The sequence below is a fragment of the Balaenoptera musculus genome, chromosome X (assembly GCF_009873245.2).
Source record: "Balaenoptera musculus isolate JJ_BM4_2016_0621 chromosome X, mBalMus1.pri.v3, whole genome shotgun sequence".
Taxonomy (NCBI): domain Eukaryota; kingdom Metazoa; phylum Chordata; class Mammalia; order Artiodactyla; family Balaenopteridae; genus Balaenoptera; species Balaenoptera musculus.
This window is the reverse complement of record NC_045806.1, coordinates 89,984,256-90,006,558: the sequence shown is the minus strand read 5'-3', so window position 1 is coordinate 90,006,558 and position 22,303 is coordinate 89,984,256. Positions and strand designations below refer to the sequence as shown.

At 35.2% G+C, this 22,303-nt stretch overlaps 1 protein-coding gene and 1 pseudogene across 4 annotated transcripts in view; both read right to left on the bottom strand.

Moving 5' to 3' along the window:
- Nucleotides 1-247: 247 nt before the first annotated feature.
- TBC1D8B (TBC1 domain family member 8B) overlaps nucleotides 248-22,303 on the bottom strand; it is an 80,548-nt gene continuing 58,492 nt past the window's right edge. Inside the window, exons 11-21 of one of the 4 annotated variants that reach the window (XM_036840138.1) lie at nucleotides 18,108-18,225; nucleotides 16,886-17,171; nucleotides 15,805-15,934; nucleotides 15,168-15,266; nucleotides 11,419-11,487; nucleotides 11,004-11,244; nucleotides 10,113-10,178; nucleotides 8,162-8,245; nucleotides 6,832-6,888; nucleotides 5,380-5,477; nucleotides 2,213-3,782 (exon numbers count right to left, since the gene is read on the bottom strand). In XM_036840138.1, the coding sequence (XP_036696033.1) occupies nucleotides 3,387-3,782; nucleotides 5,380-5,477; nucleotides 6,832-6,888; nucleotides 8,162-8,245; nucleotides 10,113-10,178; nucleotides 11,004-11,244; nucleotides 11,419-11,487; nucleotides 15,168-15,266; nucleotides 15,805-15,934; nucleotides 16,886-17,171; nucleotides 18,108-18,225 (1,644 nt within the window). In that variant the 3' untranslated portion in view covers nucleotides 2,213-3,386. Of the gene's footprint in view, nucleotides 3,783-5,379; nucleotides 5,478-6,831; nucleotides 6,889-8,161; nucleotides 8,246-10,112; nucleotides 10,179-11,003; nucleotides 11,245-11,418; nucleotides 11,566-15,167; nucleotides 15,267-15,804; nucleotides 15,935-16,885; nucleotides 17,172-18,107; nucleotides 18,226-22,303 lie in introns of all 4 variants that reach the window. The other 3 variants (XM_036840137.1, XM_036840140.1, XM_036840139.1) reach the window with 3 other exon arrangements.
- On the bottom strand, nucleotides 20,527-20,906 carry LOC118888748 (annotated as a pseudogene).

The window sequence follows — 22,303 nt, the reverse complement described above, 5'->3', positions numbered from 1 at the left end:
TGGTGGCCTGGTTCTGTGGTATAGCTTTGGAAATTGTTCTTGAAAGTGCAATTTAGAGTCAGTCCTCTTGGTAATTCTGTAAGCCACTTAATATCTGGTAATAAATCTTTTCCTGCCTAAACTAATGAGAATGAATTCTGTTCTCTGCAACTGAACCTTAACTAATATAGGAGGGAAGTCCTCAAGTGATGATAACTGAGTTAAGTATCCATAAAAGTACATCATAATAAATAATAGTAAGATCTTTAAGTAAGCCATTCTTCATATTTATTTAACAGATTTATAACATTTATTTTTATAAAGACCAGTAAAGCCACTTTATAACAATTTAATGCATAAGGTATAATGCACTGGTTCAGTGTGACACAACTACATAAGATTTTAAACATTAAGAACAACCCATTTGCTTAACAAGGTAGCAACTACAAAACTATGTGTTCAGCTTATGTCTCCTGCAGATTCAGAAAATAAATGTTCGTCTTTTTAACTTGAATTTATAATCTTTCTGCAATTCAGAAATCTTTAGGTATTCAATTTTAATTAATCTAGGCTAAAATACAATACTAAGTAATCTTCAATATTCTGATTTAAAAATCATCAAATATTAATGACATATGTTCTTAAGAAAGTATCTTTTTTGTAAATACAATTGACAAAATGTTCAACAAAGTATGTGCAATAGTGCCTTTGTATATAAGCATAGAGCCTTGTGTCTTTATAGAGCTATTGTAGTGTAATTTAACAATCATTGCTTAATAGCAGATGTGTGATAGTTCACATATAAACTATTAATTAAACTCTAAAATTTGGACATGTTTCAGGCAAATAATTTCTGAGAAAAGGCACAGATGTTTATTTACCAACTATCTCTTTAAGTGGTAATTTCCTTGAGAAGACAAAGTTGACAAAATCATTTTAAAGACACTACTAGTAAGTGTTTGGCCAAGCCCAATTTACAAAATTTTCAAAGGGTCAACTTGAAAATTCTTGAATATCTCTGAAAATAACATATCCTGTGGTGATGAAGCCCTCTGTGTTAGGCTTTGTTCACAGTGGATTCTTGCCAAAGGCTGACTATACCAATTCTTTTCCAGAAAGGGAGACTTGACTTCTTGGGTTGTCCTAAAGGATATCTGCCCTTTCATTGTTTCAAATTTGAGAAGTCAAAAGGCTTAAAACCAAAGTCTTTTGTGAAGAAAGAAGCGCCAATGGATGACTTCTCCCCACAATTTCCTAAATCAACTGATTAATAAATTGTTCTTATCAGAAACAGCACAGAAGATTGGATAGGTGTGTTTTTTTCTCTTTAAAGTGCTAACAAAGCCCATTATCTCTAAATGAACTTTCATTGTAATGACTGAAATATAAGCAGCATAAAGTATATAGAAATTACACATCTAAATCAAATAGATTACAACTTTTTAGATAGATGCCAAAATTCTATACATTATCTTAACAATCATTACGCACAAGTACAGGCACACCTTGGATGTTGCAGGTTTGGTTCCAGATCACTGCGATAAAAGCAAATATTGCAATAAAGCGAGTCACATGAATTCTTTGTTTTCCCAGGGTGTACAAAAGTTATGTTTACACTATAGTGTAGTCTATTAAGTGTGCAATAGCATTATGTCTAAAATAACGATGTACATACTTTAAACATATTATTGCTAAAAAATGCTAACCATCACCTAGGCCTTCGGTGAGACGTATTAGTAACATCAAAGATCACTGATCATTTAAGTCTTTTGTCATTTACAGACAGTTCTGGGTGTACTCTGATGCTTTTGCAAAAATGTTCCTATAAAAGGGCTTCATCTTCAAGGAATTCATTGAAAAGACTCTGACAAGTACAGGTTTCTGGTAACTGACTATACTGCTGAACTGAATAAATAAGCATTTTCAGAACTCTAATGGAAAACTGTTGAATTCATAAAAGTGTTAACAAAAGATCAAGATGGAAAAAAATTAATTACATGGGACTGAGTGAACTGATGAGGATGATTATAATTTTTGTGACTTTCTGTTTGAATAAAAAAAAATCCCACAAGAAAAAAAAAAAGATCACTGATCCCAGATCACGATGACAACATAATAATAATGAAAAAGTTCCAAATATTGCGAGAATTACCAAAATGTGACCCAGAGACGCAAAGTGAGCAAATGTTGTTGGAAAAATGGCACTGATAGACTTGCTCAATGCAGGGTTGCCATAAGCCTTCATTTTCAATAAAACTGTAGTATCTGTGGGAATTCCCTGGCAGCCCAGTGGTTAGGATTCCGTGCTTTCACTGCTGAGGGCCTGGGTTCAATCCCTGCAGGCAACTAAAATCTTGCAAGCTACAGCAGCCAAAAAAACCCAAAAATCCAAAAACAAAAAAAAATGTAGTATCTATGAAGCACAATAAAGTGAAGCACAATGAAATGAGGTATGCCTATATACTTTATGAACTTGCCAGACTAATACAATAATTCAGTCTATCTAATGTAACTTAAAATATGACTGGTGAAAATCCAAAATCTAAAACTAGAACCAAAGCAGTCTCAAGCTACTCTGAGACAAATGCCACAAAGAGCAGTGCTCGGAATTTCAAGTAATTTCTCAGTCTAATGAGAGACCTGTACACAGTTAATTGTACTGTTTATTAACCCTTCTGAATTGGCTGGCTTTAACCAGCTCAAATCCAAATCCAAAATCGTTTTTCCTTATATCGGCCCAGAGTTTTGAGTTCTTTATTTTTATCAGTAACAGAGCTACAAGTGTGTCAGCAGCTTCTGAACTGCTCAGGTAGGGAGAAGATAGAATTCATTAAAAAACCATTTATTATTAGAAGGCTGAATGAGACTAACTTTAAAAAGTTAATATTATTTCAGTTAGATAACGTGAAAATGAGGTTCCCATATGGTAATCTTCTAGATAATTAAGGCTACAGATCTAAGAGCCTGGTTTTCTAAAGCATTCTAATAGGACTGAGGCAATTTGGAAAGTAGGATTTAGCAATATGACGTGTCAGCATCACTAATACTCAAACGTAACACCACATTTTCAAAAATCATCAGTAATTCATATGTAAATAGCAGCACAAACTAGTAATTTCCTTGCTAAAAGTGATATGGTGGTGCCCTCTGGTGGTAACATTTAGCATTTAGCATACTCCCCCTGATATTGCATACCTTGTGAAATATAAAAAGTATATTTGTATTAGAGAATATCAAAATTAGATAACACCACAAAGGAATGAATCATTGTGCTTCCAAATATCTTCTTTTTAACCTTCAGATACATTGGTAACAAGATAAATCCCTGATCCCTACTCCTAGGAATCAAGCTGACGCCTATGAGAATCTTGGTAAATGCCTATAATAAGCAATTCCTGTTAAAAGATTTACTTCCTGGTTCTAGAACTTAGCTGAGAGGTTTTTGCATTTTCTAGTTTGGCTTTTAGATCTATGGGTTTCTCAAAAAACTTCACCAATGCTGGTTCATTCAACAAAGAGGCGAGAATCTGTTCAAATGCAAATGACCACTGAGGTTCTTCCCTGAGAGAGGAGGGATCTTTCTCTAAGTGGCTCTCTGTTTGCCCCTCACTGGGTCCTCCAGAAGCACAGACTGCACCAGACAATCCTTTGGTTGATGACGCAGGGTTATGGAGTTTCCTTCCAACTTCTTCCATCCTGAGCAAAAGGCTGGTTACAACAGCAATGGCTTGATATAATAACTCTTCTTCAGGGTCCCCGTGAAATAAGTTATATAGTGTCTTTGAAAACTGAATAAATTGCGACTAGAAGACACAAGTTAGAAATATCACATTTGATATTAGACTTAGCAAATATCAGGAGAACTTAGAAGTGAATAGTCTTCTATTTAGAATTTGTACCATATAACCTTCACCACAGAAGTTATAAGAACTGATGATTAATCCACAAATAAATCTTGATTCTAGAAAGATGGGTATGAACCATGAAAGAAAATTCCACTTAAGTCTTCTCATCTGTTGCCTAATAACAGTAAATTATATACATATATTATATATACAATAATTCTTGGACAGTATCTGCCAGCATTCCATCAATGTTAGGTGGTACTTTTAATTAGGCAAAGTCCCATATTTCCTTACATGTAAATCATCCATTCATTAACCAATCTTAATGAACAGATTAAGAATGAGTTCCCCTTGATCTCCCCGAAGGGCTAGAGCGGGCAGCTCCACTAGGATGACTTAAATTTAAGGAAGAATGTTTTGGGACCTATCTAGTAGTACAAGGTAGCTCTAAGGAGCCCATTTGGACATGTTTCTCTTTAAAGGCTAAAGTGGGGCCCAAGTAAAGAAATAAACTGGATTGTCTGCTAATTGCCTCTAGATAATCCATAGACATTCTTAGAAGATATTTGTCAATTAAAAAAGAAACTATTCCAACACAAAAGTCCTATAAGTCAATCATGCTACCAGAAAAGTTTATATGTAAATAAAAAGCAAATAAAAAAGATAAACTTCATAAAAATGTATTGTACCATACTTTGTTTTATTTCTCTTTCTTTCTTAGTCTGTAATACTGTTTATTTATTAAAAATTTAGAATAAATATATCATGATTAATTTTAAAATGTACTTATTTAACTATCAAATTACCTAGTCCACTGAGAAAAACTACGCTATTTCATATTTCTCATTTTGGTGAAGTTCTGGGAATTCTCAGTATCTATACCAAAAGATGTAAAAAATTTTTTTAATTTATTTTTTGGTCACGCCGTGCGGCATGCGGGATCTTAGTTCCCCGACCAGGGATTGAACCCGTGCCCCCTGCACTGGGAACGCAGAGTCTTAACCACTGGACTGCCAGGGAAGTCCCTATACCAACAGATTTTAATTAAAAAAATATAAGAACATATAATGACTGAATAGTGTGTAAGAAAGAGATGGATTTAGAATTGTGTCAATAGTAGTCATTAATACTGTCTGAGCAGGTTCAAGATGATTAGGAACTAGGGTGTGACCTATTTTAATTATTATTCCTACTACCTAGCATTGGGCATGTCATCTAGTAGGCACTAAGAAATATTTACTGAATAAGTGAACATTTCTAATAAAGCTGGAAATAAAAAACACTGAAATATATGTTATACACACATCTTTTCTACAGGTACAAATGTCACAGCAGAGGACTGTAATGAAACTCTAGATGCATTTAAATGTTTAAAGTAGAAAATCATTTAAAAATTTACTCCCCCTCTTCTATACTCATTTGAAACTTACAGAGATGATGCATAGATTATTTATTTTTGTAATAGCATGTTAGCTATTTTAGATTTGGATACACCCACATTCATTTATACAAAAATACACAAGTAAACCAGAATTTTTCTTTGAAAATACTATACCTGATTCATTCTTGGTAAATCCTTAATGTTTTCTTCTTTTTTCAAAAGCTCATCTTGCCATTGACTTAGATATGCTTGAATATCAACTTTTTCTTTTCCTCAATGAGGGGAATAAAACCATTTCATAATGAACAGCCCACTATATTTTCCCAAATCCCCAAAAGAACATTATGATGGAAAGATATTTCATTGAGATATAAGATTCTACATTTTTTACTCCAGAAATTGATCTGACTATACTTTTTATTTCACTCACTGGCTCTCAAAATACATCCTCCACTTCCGTTAAACTAAAACTTTTACTTTGGAAAGGCTGGGGACTAGAGGAAGAAGGATGCCTTTTAGATTAAACAGTACATGATGTAAGTTTCATGTAGACGTTCTCATGCATACCGCTAAGTTTAAAATAGCTTCTATATGATGTTCTTAGTATGCAGTTACCATAGCATACTATGGTGACTCTTTTTCAAAAATTCAAAACAGTACTTATTCATTCATTCCTTTGAAGAGTTTAATCACAATGATATTAGTGGGACTTCATTAATAATTATTTAGATCTCTTAGAAAACTAGGATATACTGAACAACCTGGCGAAGTTATCATATTTAAGCAGATCTTCAGCAATTATTTTTTAACTAACTGTTACTCAAAAACATAAAAAGAATGATGGACCTTTGGAGAACAATTTGACAACCTCTATCAAAATATTAAATGTGCATATTCTTTGTTATCCAGCATTCTCATACCTCTATGAATTTATCCTATCCTAAAGAAATATGTGCAAAAGTATCATAAAATGTAAGTATAAAAATGTTTGTTGGAGAAGAGTTTGCAATATAATTAATTGGAAACAACCTAAGTGTTCATCGATATTGAGCTAGTTACTGAAATAAATTATGGTACAACCAAACAGTGGAATACTCTGCACTCATTAAAAGGAATAAGATAGATCCAAATGTACATGAAAAGATGTCCATGATATACTACAAAATCAAAAAAGCAAATTGTAGAACAATATTTATGAAATGTTTCTTTTTTAAAAGGAGAGAGATGTCTATGTTTGTTTATACATGGAAACAGGTCTGGAAAGAATACAGACCAAAATGTTTTCACATTTACTTCAGGGTGGGGTTGGGTGAGGGTATGAGGATTTCTGTACCATTTAAATTCTTTTTATAAGGATTATCTATTACCTATGTAATTGAAATTAATATTTTCAAATAATAAAATTAAATAAATATGGGTCATTTACAATTGTATTTTCTATAACTTCTGAGACTTAAGTATCAAGAGAAGAAGAAGAAATTGTTAAACTAAAACAAAGGAACTGAAAAAGCTCTCAGGACAAATCAATCAATAGACTTTAAAAGGAATCCACGTTTCCCCTTTGTGTAGTTAACCCTATTTACAAAAACAATAATTTAAACTAAATGATACTCCTAGATCATATACCTTTTTCAGGGCTGTTTTTTGCTGACTCTGCTTCCTTCTCCTTTGCAGGCTTGGAAACTAGAGGAAAAGAGGACAATTGCATTTTGTAAAGTATTTAACAAATACCTTTTGAAAGTAAAATAATATTTTGTATAAAGACTTATAAGCACACTTTATTTTCTTCAATTCAGCAAACCAATTATAGCTAACCTGACCTCCTATCATTAGACAGCAAAGTATTCAAGAACTTTAAAAAGAACACTGGGGAAAAATCCATATAAAAAATCTTAGAAGGAAGTATACCAAATATTAAGTATTTATTTCTGGGTGGTATGTGGTATTTTCTTCCTTGTGATTTTCTTCAAATTAAATTGTATTACTTCTTTTATTAGGGGAAAAAAAACACACACACCGGAAGTCAAAAGACTGAGCTACTAGTCCTGATTGTGGTAAAACCTCATTGAAAACTCTTACACAAGTCACTTCTCCTTTCTGGGCCTCAGTGCCCTCTATAATTAAGGGACTTGACTAGAAGATTTGTAAGGTCGCTTCAAACACTAACATACAGTAACATAAACATACATTAATAAGAACTTATCCCTCTTTAAGACATTCATATTTATGAAAAAGAAGCAAAAGACACAAAAATAAGCTCATAACACTTCCAAATTATGTCTTGGAGACGGACTCATCCCGGTCTCCTACACCTACAGTGATTTATGATAAGTATTCACTGTTTGAATAATAGCTATGACCTTCAGTCATCAAAGATTCTATTGTCTTCATCGCATTTTAACAAGGCATAAAAAATGGTCTGATACATTTTAGAAATTTCTGCTACAGAAGTAGAAACAAAATGCATTTTCTTTCTAATTCTCCAGTAAATAAGAAATTCCATAAATCAAAACCCAAAATGTAGTTTAGTTAATCAGTCAAATATTTATAGAGTACTTACCATGCATTTAGGACTGTGCTAAGTGTTACGGTAGCACAAAAGAAGTATAAGGTATAATTAACCCAAATTTTACTAGTGGTAGCTGGGTAAAGAATGTTTAAGCCAGAAAGACCTCTGAGTGGCTAATCATCAAAACAGATAAATTTATTTATTTATTTAGGCTGTGCTGGCTCTTAGTTGCAGCATGCGGGCTCTTAGTTGCGGCATGCAGACTTCTTAGCTGCAGCATGCGGACCTCCTAGTTGTGGCATGCAGACTCTTAGTTGCAGCATGCACGCGGGATCTAGTTCCCTGACCAGGGATCGAACCTGGGTCCCCTGCATTGGAAGCAGGGAGTCTCACCCACTGGACCACCAGTGAAGTCCCAAAACAGATAAATTTAAAACAGATATTTACCATGGAGCTGACTGAAATAAAGTAATTCTTCCTTGGAAAGTTCATCTCCCTTTGAAGGGTCCTTATACTTCACTTCAGTATAAGCTGAAAACAGATAATCCAAATCACATTTATAACAATGAGGGACAGAAACGAGTCCTATAATATATCAATTAAATCTGGGGGCAGAGAATCAAACAAAGGGTCCCTGTCAAAGAAAGACATATGTGAAGAAATGTGGAAGTAGTATTACTCTACCGTATAGCAAATAACAAGAAGTACTTGATCACTTTGAGTTCTATTATTTCTCCAAATTTCTTGCTTTTTAATAGTTTTCCAAGAGCCATTACAAGTTGAAATTTAAAAATATGGGTTAATCGGATATACTCCAATATAAAATAAAAAGTTTTTTAAAAATTTTTAAAAATCTGGCACTTGGGAATCTCTGAAAACGTGACCTCAGTCATTTAAAAACGTCTTTAATAAGAAGGAAAACACGAAGTTGAGTGCTCTAACAGATACACAGTGTTTTTTCTATTTTTGACCCTTCTATTGAAAGCGTATTCATTCCATGGCAATACTAGACATTCTAATTTGACTTGACAATGTAAAGTCCTTCATAGTTATTATTTGGTTTGTCTTTTGTTTTAAATGCTGTGATTGTGATTTGAGTTTGTGAAGGGTTAAAGATGGCTTTTAGATTTCTGGTCTGGTAAAGAATGGTTCCCAGCTATCCCAGGAAGGCTCTAAAAGAGATCTCAGGTGTAGTTTTAGACAAATTATGAGGTACTTTTTTTTTTTTGTGAATCACCCTATTTAAGCTAAAAGATACTTTTGCAATGTTCCTTTAAAGTCTAAGACTGGTTTCCCAATTATGGATCAGGCCTGGGAAAAGCTGCCTCTTAAGATCAGAGGGAAATACTTAAGTTAAGTGGAATGATGTGGTAACATTAAGGCAGTGTGGTAGAATAGAAAGAAACCTGTGCTTTGGAGTCAGACCTCAGTTTGAATCTCAGCTAACCAATTTATTAGCTATGTGATCTTCAGCAAATTTAATCTTTCCCTTAGCTTCCGTATCGTCAAAATTGGAAGGATAATACCACCTTTCAAGGATATCATGAGAACTAAATAAAAGAATGCACGTAAAGCAAACACCTCAACAGAGCAAGTGCTCAATAAATGGTAGCTTTTATTTTGCTTCCTTTTTTAAAAAAATTTATTTATTTTATTTATTTATTTTTAGCTGCATTGGGTCTTCGTTGCTGTGCATGGGCTTTCTCTAGTTGTGGTGAGCGGGGGCTACTCTTCATTGCGGTGCGCAGGCTTCTCATTGTGGTGGCTTCTCTTGTTGTGGAGCATGGGCTCTAGAGCACAGGGTCAGTAGCTGTGGCACGCGGGCTCAGTAGTTGTGGCACATGGGCTTAGTTGCTCCGCGGCATGTGGGATCTTCCCGGACCAGGGCTCGAACCTGTGTCTCCTGCATTGGCAGGCAGATTCTTAACCACTGTGCCACCAGGGAAGCCCTATTTTGCTTCCTTTTCCAAATGTTTAATATCCCTGTTGCCTGGTCTCATTTTTCTGAATAACTTGTAGTATTTCACAAGTTTGGCAGTTTGTCTAAAGTTAAATTTGGCCGTTTGTCTAAAGTTAAACAACACTAAAAATTCAACATTATGACAATATTCAAATGATAGATAGTTCCTACACACAAACTACTTATCATTAAATTGATTGAACACTAACAGGAAGGAAAGTTGTGAACCCATCTGTTGCACAGAAACTCTTCCATGGATTTCAGTGTAACTATATATCAGCAAAAATATTGCTAATATGATCCATGGGCCACAATGAAGCAATGACCTTATATCATATGGAAAGTTACATTATTTGTTAAAATGGAATGATATCTGTAATTATACTTGTTAAAATGGAGTCAACTCCTATACATCACTAACAACTGTTAAATTCTTACCTGGAGGAATATGCAGCTTAAAAAGCACCTTAAGCTTCTCAGTAAAACTTCCATTGTACATTATGTCTGTTCAATAAAATTAAATTGCAAATAATCACAGCCAAAGAACATTCAATCAATTCCAGCAACACAGATTAATTAAGACACAGATACTAGCCAGGAATTAGGATTCAGAAACTTTCTGTTACTTAAACTAACCGTTAAACAACTACCCAGTAGGCCAGATTCTCTCCTTGAAGTATATAAGCAAAATATCCTTTATCAGAGGGATAAATAAAATGCTCTTCTGCTGAACTCTCTCCCCCAATCCCAATCTAAAATGTACTTTTTCTTTTGAATGAGGCCTTATGCTTCATCTGAGGAGAGAACTCCTCTTCAATGGGCAATCCCTGATAAGAAAGCATGCTAGGTTGTCTGGAAAAGCAAAGGAATGATATAACCGGTGGACTATCTACAGGCACAAAATGTTCATTGAATATTTCTCTACCACTTTTCTAGGCTATGTGGTTGGATTTTTACTGAGGGAGAACGTCCTCCTGAAGAATCCATGTGCCTGAAGGTGGGAAAATCAGGACATTCTCTTCCTTCATGTTAACCATTAAAACATCCACATCTAACAGCTTGCTTTTCTGGGAGGGTTGGGGCAAAATGAGATGAATATATTTAGACTTAGCAACAAAGAGAGAAAATGGTCCAGTTATTGCTAAAGTTGGTCCAGTTATTGCTAAAGTTGGAAAATGGTCCAGTTATTGCTAAAGTTGTAAATCTGAAAAAAAATCTGATATCAGGCTGATAAAATCTGACTAAATTGGCAATGATAGGCAGTACTAAGTATTTCTAGGGGTACCTTTTCTTTTTTGCTTTAAAAAAGATTATTGGACGTCATCCTACCAATTGCAGAGGAGAATTCTTTGAAGTTTATAAGGCAGTCGGAGTTTTCATCCAACAATCTGAATGTCCATAAAGCTAGTGAGTCTCTGTTTGCAGAATGAGCCCAGGGACTCAGCAAGTGATACAACACTCTGAACTGCTGGCAGTCAATCTGATACTGTTCCAAATATGGCAGACTGGGATCATGGTGCTTCAATACTGGAGCTCTCAAACACCAATAGTAAGAAAAAAACAACTCTCTCTATTTAAGAAATGGAAAAAAAAAAGCAAAGTCATTATATCAGAACAAGTAACTTCATAAGACTTTTTTTCTTTTAAACATGTCTACTAAAGTAATTAAAGATAAAATAGTTGAACGGTTGTGGTAAAATTCTACTAAGAATATTATTTTTCATTTAAAGAAGGGAAACAGTACCTTAAAGATGACATAAAGTTCATCCAATTCATGAAGGCTCAATTTCACATCTTGTGATACAACACGCAACTTTAAAAGGATTAAAAGCAATTTAGAATTTAACACTTCAGCATAGAAATCTCTTTGAATCCATTTAGAAATCTCCCTCTGCCAGAATAAAATATATTTTTTTAACTTTTTAAAGGAATAACAAAGGTAAATGTACCTATTTTGCCCTTTTAAAAAGTTGTACATAGACTACAGCTCAATTCTACCCTGATATGTAATTTGACCTTCATCTCTTCATATCCAGAGATAACTGCCAAAGGACAGCCACTGAATGTCTATAAATATAAGCAACAATATTCTATGGTTTTTTCCATATATTCCTGTCTTGCTATATAAGCAATCTGTCAAGTCACCACATGGGGTTGTCATTAAACACTTCAAAGGCACTGGGAGATGTACATTCCCTCTCTGTGCCAAAAAACGTAATCTATCCCAGAGCATAGAAAAATATGATTTGTTCCAAAATCCATTCTATGACATGAGCACAATTCTAATATGAAAACTAAAGTTAGCACACACACACTGTAAGCCAATGTCACTTTAACACAGATATCAAGAACCAGGCTAAACTATTTAGGAAAATTATCAAAGCAGAATATTAAAAGAATAATACAACACGAACAAATAGGACTCATTTCAAGAATCCAACAGAAGTCTAATATTAGGAATTCTTTAATGTACTTTACTACATTAATAAATATAACCTCAAGATACTGAAAAGTTATTTGATCAAAGTTAGCATTCAATATAGATTTTTTAAATGTCCCAAATCCCTTAACCTAGAAACTGAATGAAACTCCTTAATTTGATGAAAGGCATCCTTCAAAAATCAACAGCAAATATCATACTTAACAATAAAATACTAGAGGCATTTCTATTAAATTCCAGAATGAGACAAGGAAGACTGCTTCCACTGCTATTATTTAATACTTCTCTGGAGGTCCTACCCACTACAATAACACAAAAAAACTGAAAAGAGGTATATATATTAGGAAGGGCCAAAACTCTAAGACTAGAAATGATATGCTTGTCTATTCAGAAATTCAACTGAAAAAAGTTAGAATTAATGAGAGTCAGTAACCCAGCTACTTAAAAAAGCAACATGTGCAAATCAATAGCTTTTACATATACTATAATAAACAAATTAGAAAATATAAAGGAAAAAAGATCTCATTCATATTAGTAACAAAACCATAAAATATATAGGAGTAGACAAACCCAACAAGAAATGTGTAAGATCTATATGATGAAAACAATAAATGCTTACTAAAGGACATTTTAAAAGACATCCTTAAAATGGATATTAAAAAGGAATTTTAAAAGCCTTACCAGATTTCAAAATGGACTATAAAGCCACAATAATTAAAACAGTGTGGGGCTTCCCTGGTGGCGCAGTGGTTAAGAATCTGCCTGCTAAGGCAGGGGACACGGGTTCGAGCCCTGGTCTGGGAAGATCCCACATGCTGCGGAGCAACTAAGCCCATGCGCCACAACTACTGAGCCTGCGCCCTAAAACCTGTGAGCCACAACTACTGAAGCCCGTGCGCCTAGAGCCTGTGCTCTGCAACAAGAGAAGCCACTGCAGTGAGAAACCTGCGCATCACAACAAAGAGTAGCCCCTGCTCGAAGCAACTAGAGAAAGCCCGCGTGCAGCAACAAACATCCAACGCAGCCAAAACTAAGTAAATAAATTAATTAAAAAAACAAAAACAAAAAACAAAGCAATACCAGTACTATAAGCCAATATGAGAAAGTATGTTTATAAATTATATAATTTTATATGGGGAAGGCCTTGCTAAGTTTGACATGAAACCCACACAATATGTAAGAAAAAAGAGATTTGACTACATAAAATTTTGAAAGTTATATACTCTGAAATACATCATAAAAATTAAAGAAACAACAAGATTGGGGGAAATATTAGCCACAAATATAACTGACAAAGAATTAATACCACTAATATTTTTAAAATGTGACGCTAGTGGGAGTGTGGGGAAAAAGGCATTCTTACACACTGTTGGTGGGATTATAATTTGATACAAATCTTTTAGAGGATAATTTAGCAGGACCTGTCAATTTTTAAATGGGCACACCCCTTGACCCAGTTGCCACTTCCAGGAATCCACCTTATAGAAATACTCTTACAAATGTATAAGATTAGATATACAGTTGACCCTTGAACAACGCGGGGGTTAAGGGCGCTGACCTTCCACACAGTCAAAAATCTGCATATACTTTACAGCTGGCCCTTCATATCCATGGTTCCACATCTGCAGATTCAACCAACCATGGATCTTGTAGTACTGTAGTACATGTTTATTGAAAAAAATCCACATGTAGGTGAACCTGTGCAGTTCAAACTCATGCTGTTTAGATAAGGTATTACTTGTAAAAGTGAAAAAACATTAAAATGAAAGAGAGAGAGAGAGGGAGACTTACTAAATGCATATCAACAAGGAATAGTTATGTAAAGTATAGCATACCCATACTGTGGTATACTATTCAGTGTATTAAGAAAAGCGAGGTATGCAACGATATGTAATGACCATGATATAGTTCTGAGTGAAAAAAGTTGCAGAACAAAGTAACTGGTATGATCTCATTTGAAAAGCTATATTGTCCCCCTCCCCCCGACCACATACACATTTATGTCTATAGATATTTAGAAAAAAGATCTGGAAGGATACATGTCAAATCATTTTTTTAAATTAATTAATTTATTTATTTATTTATGGCTGTGTTGGGTCTTCGTTTCTGTGCGAGGGCTTTCTCTAGTTGCAGCAAGTGGGGGCCACTCTTCACTGCGGTGCGCGGGCCTCTCACTATCACGGCCTCTCCCGTTGCGGAGCACAGGCTCTAGACGTGCAGGCTCAGTAGTTGTGGCTCACAGGCCTAGTTGCTCCGTGGCATGTGGGATCTTCCCAGACCAGGGCTCGAACCCATGTCCCCTGCATTGGCAGGCAGATTCTCAACCACTGTGCCACCAGGGAAGCCCCCAAATCATTTTAATGTTGGTTACTCCTGGGGTAGGAAACTTCTACTTTTTTACATTTCTATAATGTTTGAATTATTCACAATGAGCACGTATTCAGAAATGTTAAATTTCCCAGATTTGTATCTCTGAGGACTTAACCTTTAAGCAAGTAGGTTTACAAAAACAATACATGCTCATGATAAAAGCTCAAACAGCACAGAAGGATTCATACAGCAAAGTAAAACACTCTCTCTTCCAACCAGAAATCTATTAATCCCACTCACCAGAAGCAACCAATATTAACAGCTTCTAATGTAGTCATCCAAATACTAAAAAGGAGTACTTAAAACACACTGTTTATTCCTTTTTCACTTTATCTTGGGTATCCAAGGATAATAATACATATTAGCAGCCTAGACTACTATGTAGGTCAGCTGTTCTTATTGATGAAGCACATCACAAATATGTTATGCTTAAATGCCTACATCATAGCATTCAATATTAAAGGTCACATAACACAAAACATGTTGGAGAAACCAATATGTTTCAACCAGAAAAAAATAACTTATTTCCTCTCAAAAAATTTACAGTAAGCTAAGCTGTGGCAAGAATCTAGCTCAAATGTATAGTTATTTTATTTTCTTCACATGAAATGATAATTTTTTAAATGAAGTTCAGGAAAAAAATGTTACTCCAATTGGTTTTCCCTCATTGGGTGGATACTCACCACATTCTGCTTTGTCGTTTCCTCTAGGGTCTGTATCACATACAACCTATTTCGACAGCGCATGCTGTATATATCTTCACAGCGAATATTCCCATATTTCTGCAAGAAATATGATTTCAGTGGATACTCATTCATAATAAATATCCACTTCTCTTACAATTGAATTTCATCAGATTCTATTCTCAGAGGCCTTGGTTTTATTCCTAGCTATTTTCCCAACTTGTTCAGTGATTATGCAAATTGTCACCTCCCACGTTTCAGTTTTTCTGTATATTCACAGGAGAGGATTCCATCTACTATGGGTCTAGACTAAGTACAAGAACGCTGGTAAAATTCTTAGTCTCTAAGAAGAGAATATTTTTCAGCTTTTTATGCAGTGATAGATATTTAAAAGTGGTCATTATTTGTAAAACTATGTGAATAGTTTCATTTAATGAAAAGCAAACTGAAGCAGAGGAGGCTATATAACGTAGGAACAGTTCATAGAACTCATTTTTAAAGTGAAGTCAGATTTTACATTACTACATCTTTACTTGTATTATTATCTTACTCTTAATATACCACTAGAGATATAACTGTAGTACCTATAATTTTAAATATGCTATGTAATTATATTTATGGTATAAGAAAAACTTACCTCATTTGACTCTCTAATCAAATCTGTAATATCCACTCTAATATGACTGCTTTTTTCATCACTTACATTTGAACCCTGCTGCACACTTGAAGGCAATGGGCTATCCTTATTAGTGACATTGTCAAAGAACCTATCCAAAATCGACAGTAATACAAGAATCAGTAGAAGTAAAATGCAGAGAAAAATGACAGCTCATTTCTCCCTAGTTCGAGATTAATTTCTACCAAGAGGACAAGAGACAGTCTTATGAGGGAGTAGAATTTGAAGATGGTTGGGAATTAGGAGGACATGGGACTGGGAAATGGGATGGTGATGAAATGACTTCAGAGGTGGGGAGGAGAGCATGGGGAAGCAGATAGGCTCAGAATTCTCAGAAAATACCACATGGCCCAGTAAGGGTGGAATATAGGGTATGTAGAGGCACGTGAGGAGAAATAATTTAAGAAAGATACATTGAGGCCTTAACATTGACAGTTCTAAATACCAGAGTGAGGTGTTTATACTTTATTCTTTACATAAATGGGATTTGATGCACCATTACAAGTTACCCAAATATTCATATATTCATTCATTTAACATATACAGTGTATACACACACACACACCCCACACATGTGTTTCAATACAAAATAGAATTCACAGAAAAGGCACCAGGAAAATAAAGCTCAGCTTACCTGATTGAAACCACTTGAAAACACTTGAAAACCAGAACAATTTCCCCCCACTGGATATTTAATATTATCAACCACCTTTCCCCCCCTCAAATTACTCTTACACACTTTATAGCTCGAACTGGGACTATGAAAGTCCCAGCATACTGAATCAACCATATTAGATGTTAGTGTAAATGTATATATAACCTAGTGGTTTACTTCAAAGTGACTGACTTACTTTTGTTATATTCTATTTGGAAACAGAGGAGTGGACTTTAGGCCTAGCGTTTTCATTCAACCAGCTTTGTGACTTTGGGCAAATTATTTAAAGTTTCTAGGGCTCAGTTTCCTCATCTATAAAATAAGGGGTTTGAACAACATAAGCTCTAAGGGGCTCTCCAGATTTAAATGTTATGATTCTCACAGTACCTGTTTAAAGCTGTCACGGCTTCAGCATCATCTTTACATGCCAGAAGTTTGTCTAAATTATAGTCAAGTATTGCCAATCCCAGTTGTAAAATGGCCTTTATTCCATCATAGAAGAAACAGTCCACCACATTCACTGCACTTTCAATAGGTAGCACACTAATAAAAAGTGTGAGGAACCATGAGAGAGAAACTGAGGAAAAGAATGTCATATCAGTCATATGTTCAGTCAGCTGGGGAAGGTGATCTCTGATAAGTTCTTCAAAGACTGCCTGATCCACCAAGGCACCTGGAGAACATAAAAAGAAATTTTAAAATGAACACCTTTCAAAAGGACTTGTTTCCAATACCTTCCCACTTCTATTAGTAGGCTGATATATCTCATTTCTCTTCCTTAAATTATGAACTTCTTCAGTGCCTTTTCTATATTTCACGCATCTCTTTATCTGCTAGCAGTATCATGCATCAAGAAGCACTTGAGAAACTCAATTCATATTCATTTGAACCGTTATTTATGGAATCTTTATTATGTGCAGAAACCTGTAATAGGTACTATAAGAGATACACCAATTAATTAAATGGTCTCATCTTCAAAGTGTTTAATCTCTAATAGAACTTGCGATAAATAGACAACTGTAACACAAGACAATACAATCAACGACCTAGCCATGACACAGAAGGCTTATGAGGGTACAAAGGAGACCACCTATGGTTTTAAGGTAGGGGATAATGGATCTATAAATATTTGATGACTGAAGAAAATATTATATAATTAACAAACTAAGAACTTGATCCTTCTTTCAAAGCTTGCATGTATCTTTACAATTCATATAAAAGTGGAGATTTTAAGCTGATTAAAATCTCTCTCTCATCAAGAAACTATTAAAATTTTTCCAGTAGCTCCAGATGCTTCAGATCACCACTGTTTTAGCAATACAGAGATAGTAAACTTAAAACTTCTATTTCATAAGGAAACAGACCAGGCACTTTATTTTTAAAAAGCAACGTATTAAATAATACGTTTTTCCAATCACGTTCAGTGCAAAAAGCTCTTCTCTTGAGCATGTCAGTGAATGTGACATTTTGATATTGCTTGCATTTTGTATATTTTGCAACTTAATTGATCAGTTCTTCCATTTGATAGGTAACTGGATAGACAAGAGGCCTATAAATTGTTTAGAAAAGAAATATGTGTTCGTATATGTATATGTGTTTTGTTTTTTACCAATGATTCGACGATTAAAATAATCAGGTAACATTCGTTCACATACAGCAACCAGAAGCCAAAAAGCTTCTTCCTCTTTTGCATACAGAAGCAACACTGAAGTCAAAATGTTCATTGCCTAAAATTCATAGAAAAATAAAAAATAAATATTGTTGGGGTAATAATTACATTTCTTCTTCAAACATAGTAATTTTCAGCAATAACAACAACTATGAGAGTAATCATAATGGAAACATGACAACTCTGAGCCAGTCCAAAGCAAAACAAGGTGAAGTCAGACTAACGTTTGCTAATCAGTTATTTTACACGGTACATTCAAGGAAAATGAAGCAGTAATATCATGGACATAGCACACAATAAGTAAAACCTCTCTAAATTTAGACTAATTTCAAGGAGTAAAAAATATTAATTATTGCAAGTCTTAAAAAAAACACTACATACTTTGAAGGACATACTAACATTGGAGAAACAAACTTCATCTGTATTTTCAACTACCTACAGGAGAACATCCCTTAGATGTCAATCATCCTCAATTGTGTCTGAAACTAAATCTTCTTTCCTCTATTAAATAGGATTCTCTTCTTTGCTACCTTAATTTTGATCACGCTAGAAACGCTTTATCTGCCACATCCAATTTGTCTTCACATCCTAGAGTTTCTTCTTATAAAATGTCTTTTATTTTTATTTTTATTTATTTATTTATTTGGCTGCACCACGCAGCATGCAGGATCTTAGTTCCCTGACCAGGGATTGAACCTGTGCTCCCTGCAGTGGGAGTGCAGAGCCCTAACCACTGGACTGCCAGGGAATTCCTAAAATGTCTTTTAGATTTTATTTATCCTCTCCATTCCCACTACCACCCTAACTTTCTCCTTCTTCTAATCTATCTTCCATACAAACGGCAGATCACTACTTTTATATAACATTTGGCCATAGCCCTTATTATAAAGATAATAAACCCTTAATGTATAGAATCTGGGAAGAATGGAAAGGTGTGAAGAAAATTAAATCTCCTGTACCCTACCTACCCAGAGATCACCACCGTTAACAAGCTGATATACTTTTTTGTGTTTGTATTTCCTTCCTTTTTCCCCTTCTAAAATTTAGACCAAACTGTATATTAAAGTTTGATTTTTCACTTAGCATTATATTATACATTTTCAATGCCATTAAATAAGTCTTCTAAAACAGTATTTTTAATGACTGTAAAAAATCTATTAAGTTGAATATACTATAAATTATTTAGCTATTCTACTATTATTGAACATTTAGGTTGATTTCAACTCTTCACTATTATATATAACACTGCAGTGAATATCTCTGTATATAAATCTTCATCCAAGTGGTTTACTATTTTCTCAGTAAAGATACATAGAAATTAAATTATTTGGTCAATGAATATTATTTGTGTGTGTGTGTGTAATTAGTACTAAATATTCTTTATCTGATACTATACATAAACCACACTAAAATGCCTTTCATTAAGTAAAAGGCAATATTTTAGATAGATAGAGAATTTTAATTAAATTGACATAGTTAAGACCAAAAAGAGAAAGTGGACATTGCCAGTGTATCTTCAGCTCTTGCCTTAACAGGCGAATGAACACAACTTGAAACACAGGTGAATCTTGCTGTTCTATGAGACAGTGAAGAGATCTTCTCAATATTTAAATATATTAATATAACCAGTTATAGAAATCTAAATATAAAACCAATCTCCTATAGGGTTTGAGAAGGCATTCACCATACCCCTGAAAAGTTTAACGTTTCTTATTCAAGTTTAATCATCTCTTTAGAAGGGGAAAAGAGTGATAGTACTTGTTGAACCAGAATTACTATCAAAATTCAAAAAGCTGACCATATTCTTTTTTTTTTTAAATAATCAACATGCCATTAAGGTACATATATATATATATATATATATTTGTTTTAAACAGCAATTTATTTATTTTTTAAATTGTATTTATTTATTTATTTTTGGCTGCGTTGGGTCTTTGTTGCTGCGTGCAGGTTTCCTCTGGTTGCGGCAAGCGAGGGCTACTTTTCGTTACGGTGCAGAGGCTTCTCATTGCGGTGGCTTCTCTTGCTGCAGAGCATGGGCTCTAGGTGTGTGGGCTTCAGCAGTTGTGGTGCACGGGCTCAGTAGTTGTGGCTCACGGGCTCTAGAGCGCAGGCTCAGTAGTTGTGGCGCACGGGCTTAGTTGCTCCACGGCATGTGGGATCTTCCCGGATCAGGGCTCAAACCCGTGTCCCCTGCATTGGCAGGCAGATTCTTAACCACTGTGCCTCCAGGGAAGTCCAAGCTGACCATATTCATTTAGCCACAAACCAATCTTATTTAAATCAGGACAGAAATATTACCTCAGCCATTCATGATCTGAATTGCAGTGTATGAGATCAATTTAAATATGGTACACATAAAAAATCATGAGACAGTTGTTTCGTAATAAATATGGCAGTGGTCAACTATTACTCATTAGTAGCTTTTTTGAGATAAGTTATCAAGTCTGCCCTTTCTCCCTTCTTCTTAAACCCAGTGAAGATCATTTTTGTTCCAGGGATGTACTTCTTGGGATTCCCCAAATACTCCATCAGCATCTCCTCTCCCCAGGTGATGCTTTTGTTCTTGTTGGCATCTGTGTAAGAGAATCTGAAAGTCTGACCTGTCTTTCACCCAAACAGACCATGGAGATTTGGCCCAGTCTTGTGCTTGCCTCCCTGTTCCACAGTATGGCACTGGGCACACTTCTGAACAAAAATCTTGCCCTTCTCAACATCACCCATTTTTAATTTATTTATTTTTGGCTGTGTTGGGTCTTCGTTTCTGTGCGAGGGCTTCCTCCAGCTGTGGCAAGCGGGGGCCACTCCTTATCACGGTGCGTGGGCCTCTCACCATCGCGGCCTCTCTTGTTGCGGAGCACAGGCTCCAGACGCGCAGGCTCAGCAGTTGTGGCTCACGGGCCCAGCTGCTCCGTGGCATGTCAACATCACCCATTTTTAAATCATTCTTTCTCTGTGCACAACTAAGAGGTTCCCCTGAATATTATTTTTAAACGACTTGATATTACTGCCAAATTGTACTCCAGAAAGACTGTACCAATTTGTATTTCTGACCTATAGCATTTGAATGTTTACTTCACTGCTCCTTTGCCAATACTAAGAACTGTAATAATTAAAATTGTCTTTGCTGATTTGATAGTGAAAATGGTATCTCATGGTTTGAATTTGAGTTTCTTTGATATTGAACTTCCTTTTTTAAACTTTATTATCAATCTGTATTTTTTTCTGTGATTCACCTTTTCATGTCCATTGCTCATTTTTATAATTCAACACTTTTCTTATAGGTTTGTATATTAAGTATGTCAATCCTTTGTCAGATTTGGTACAATATTTGACTTCAAGTTTAGTTTTTACTCCATCATTTTCCTGTTCATGAAGCCATAATGGGAGGAGCATCAGTGAAAATGGCAGAGTAAGGCTCTCCGAAAATGCTTTCCTCTATAAAAGCAACAAGAACACTAGCAAAAATCATCAAAATCAAATTTTCAGAACTCTGAAAATGCACCAAAAGCTTAAAGCAATTCAGGAAGCCTTTACTTAATAAAATGGTTGAATCTCAGTAAAAACAGTGAGCTCTGTGGCATTTTAAATCATCCAAGTCCCATTCCTCCTCAGCTTTACAGAAGCCTGAAAAACCAACATTCAGCAATCATGGTGAAAAGCAGCACCTAGCAGCCATGGTAGGGAACAGAACGGGGCTGGAGCGCCTTCAAAGTCCCATTCCCAGAGAACTGTCATTATTTGACCCGTCTGGTCATTCCCTGGAAAACCGCACTCATAAGGCTGTCTTTATTTGACCTGACACAGAGCTCACCCAAGGCAAACAGCCTTTCCTTGAAAAATTTTCCTTGAAAAAATCAGAAGCAGTTGTTGAACATGCAGCTGCCTGAGGCAGTGGATAACAACTGGGCCAAACAATAGGCTAATAAAGGGTTAAAATGAAAAGCTGGGGAATGGGATATCCAAAAGGGGCTTTGGAACGCTCTAACTTATTCCTGGGAATCTAGAAGGCAAAGTGCATGATATGGCTTCATGCCTGCCCAGAGCTGTATGCATGCTCATGAAAGAACAGAAAAAGCCCTAAGCTCTTACCTCTGGCTAATCTTGAGGCTCTGCACAAACAGGAAGTGATAGAG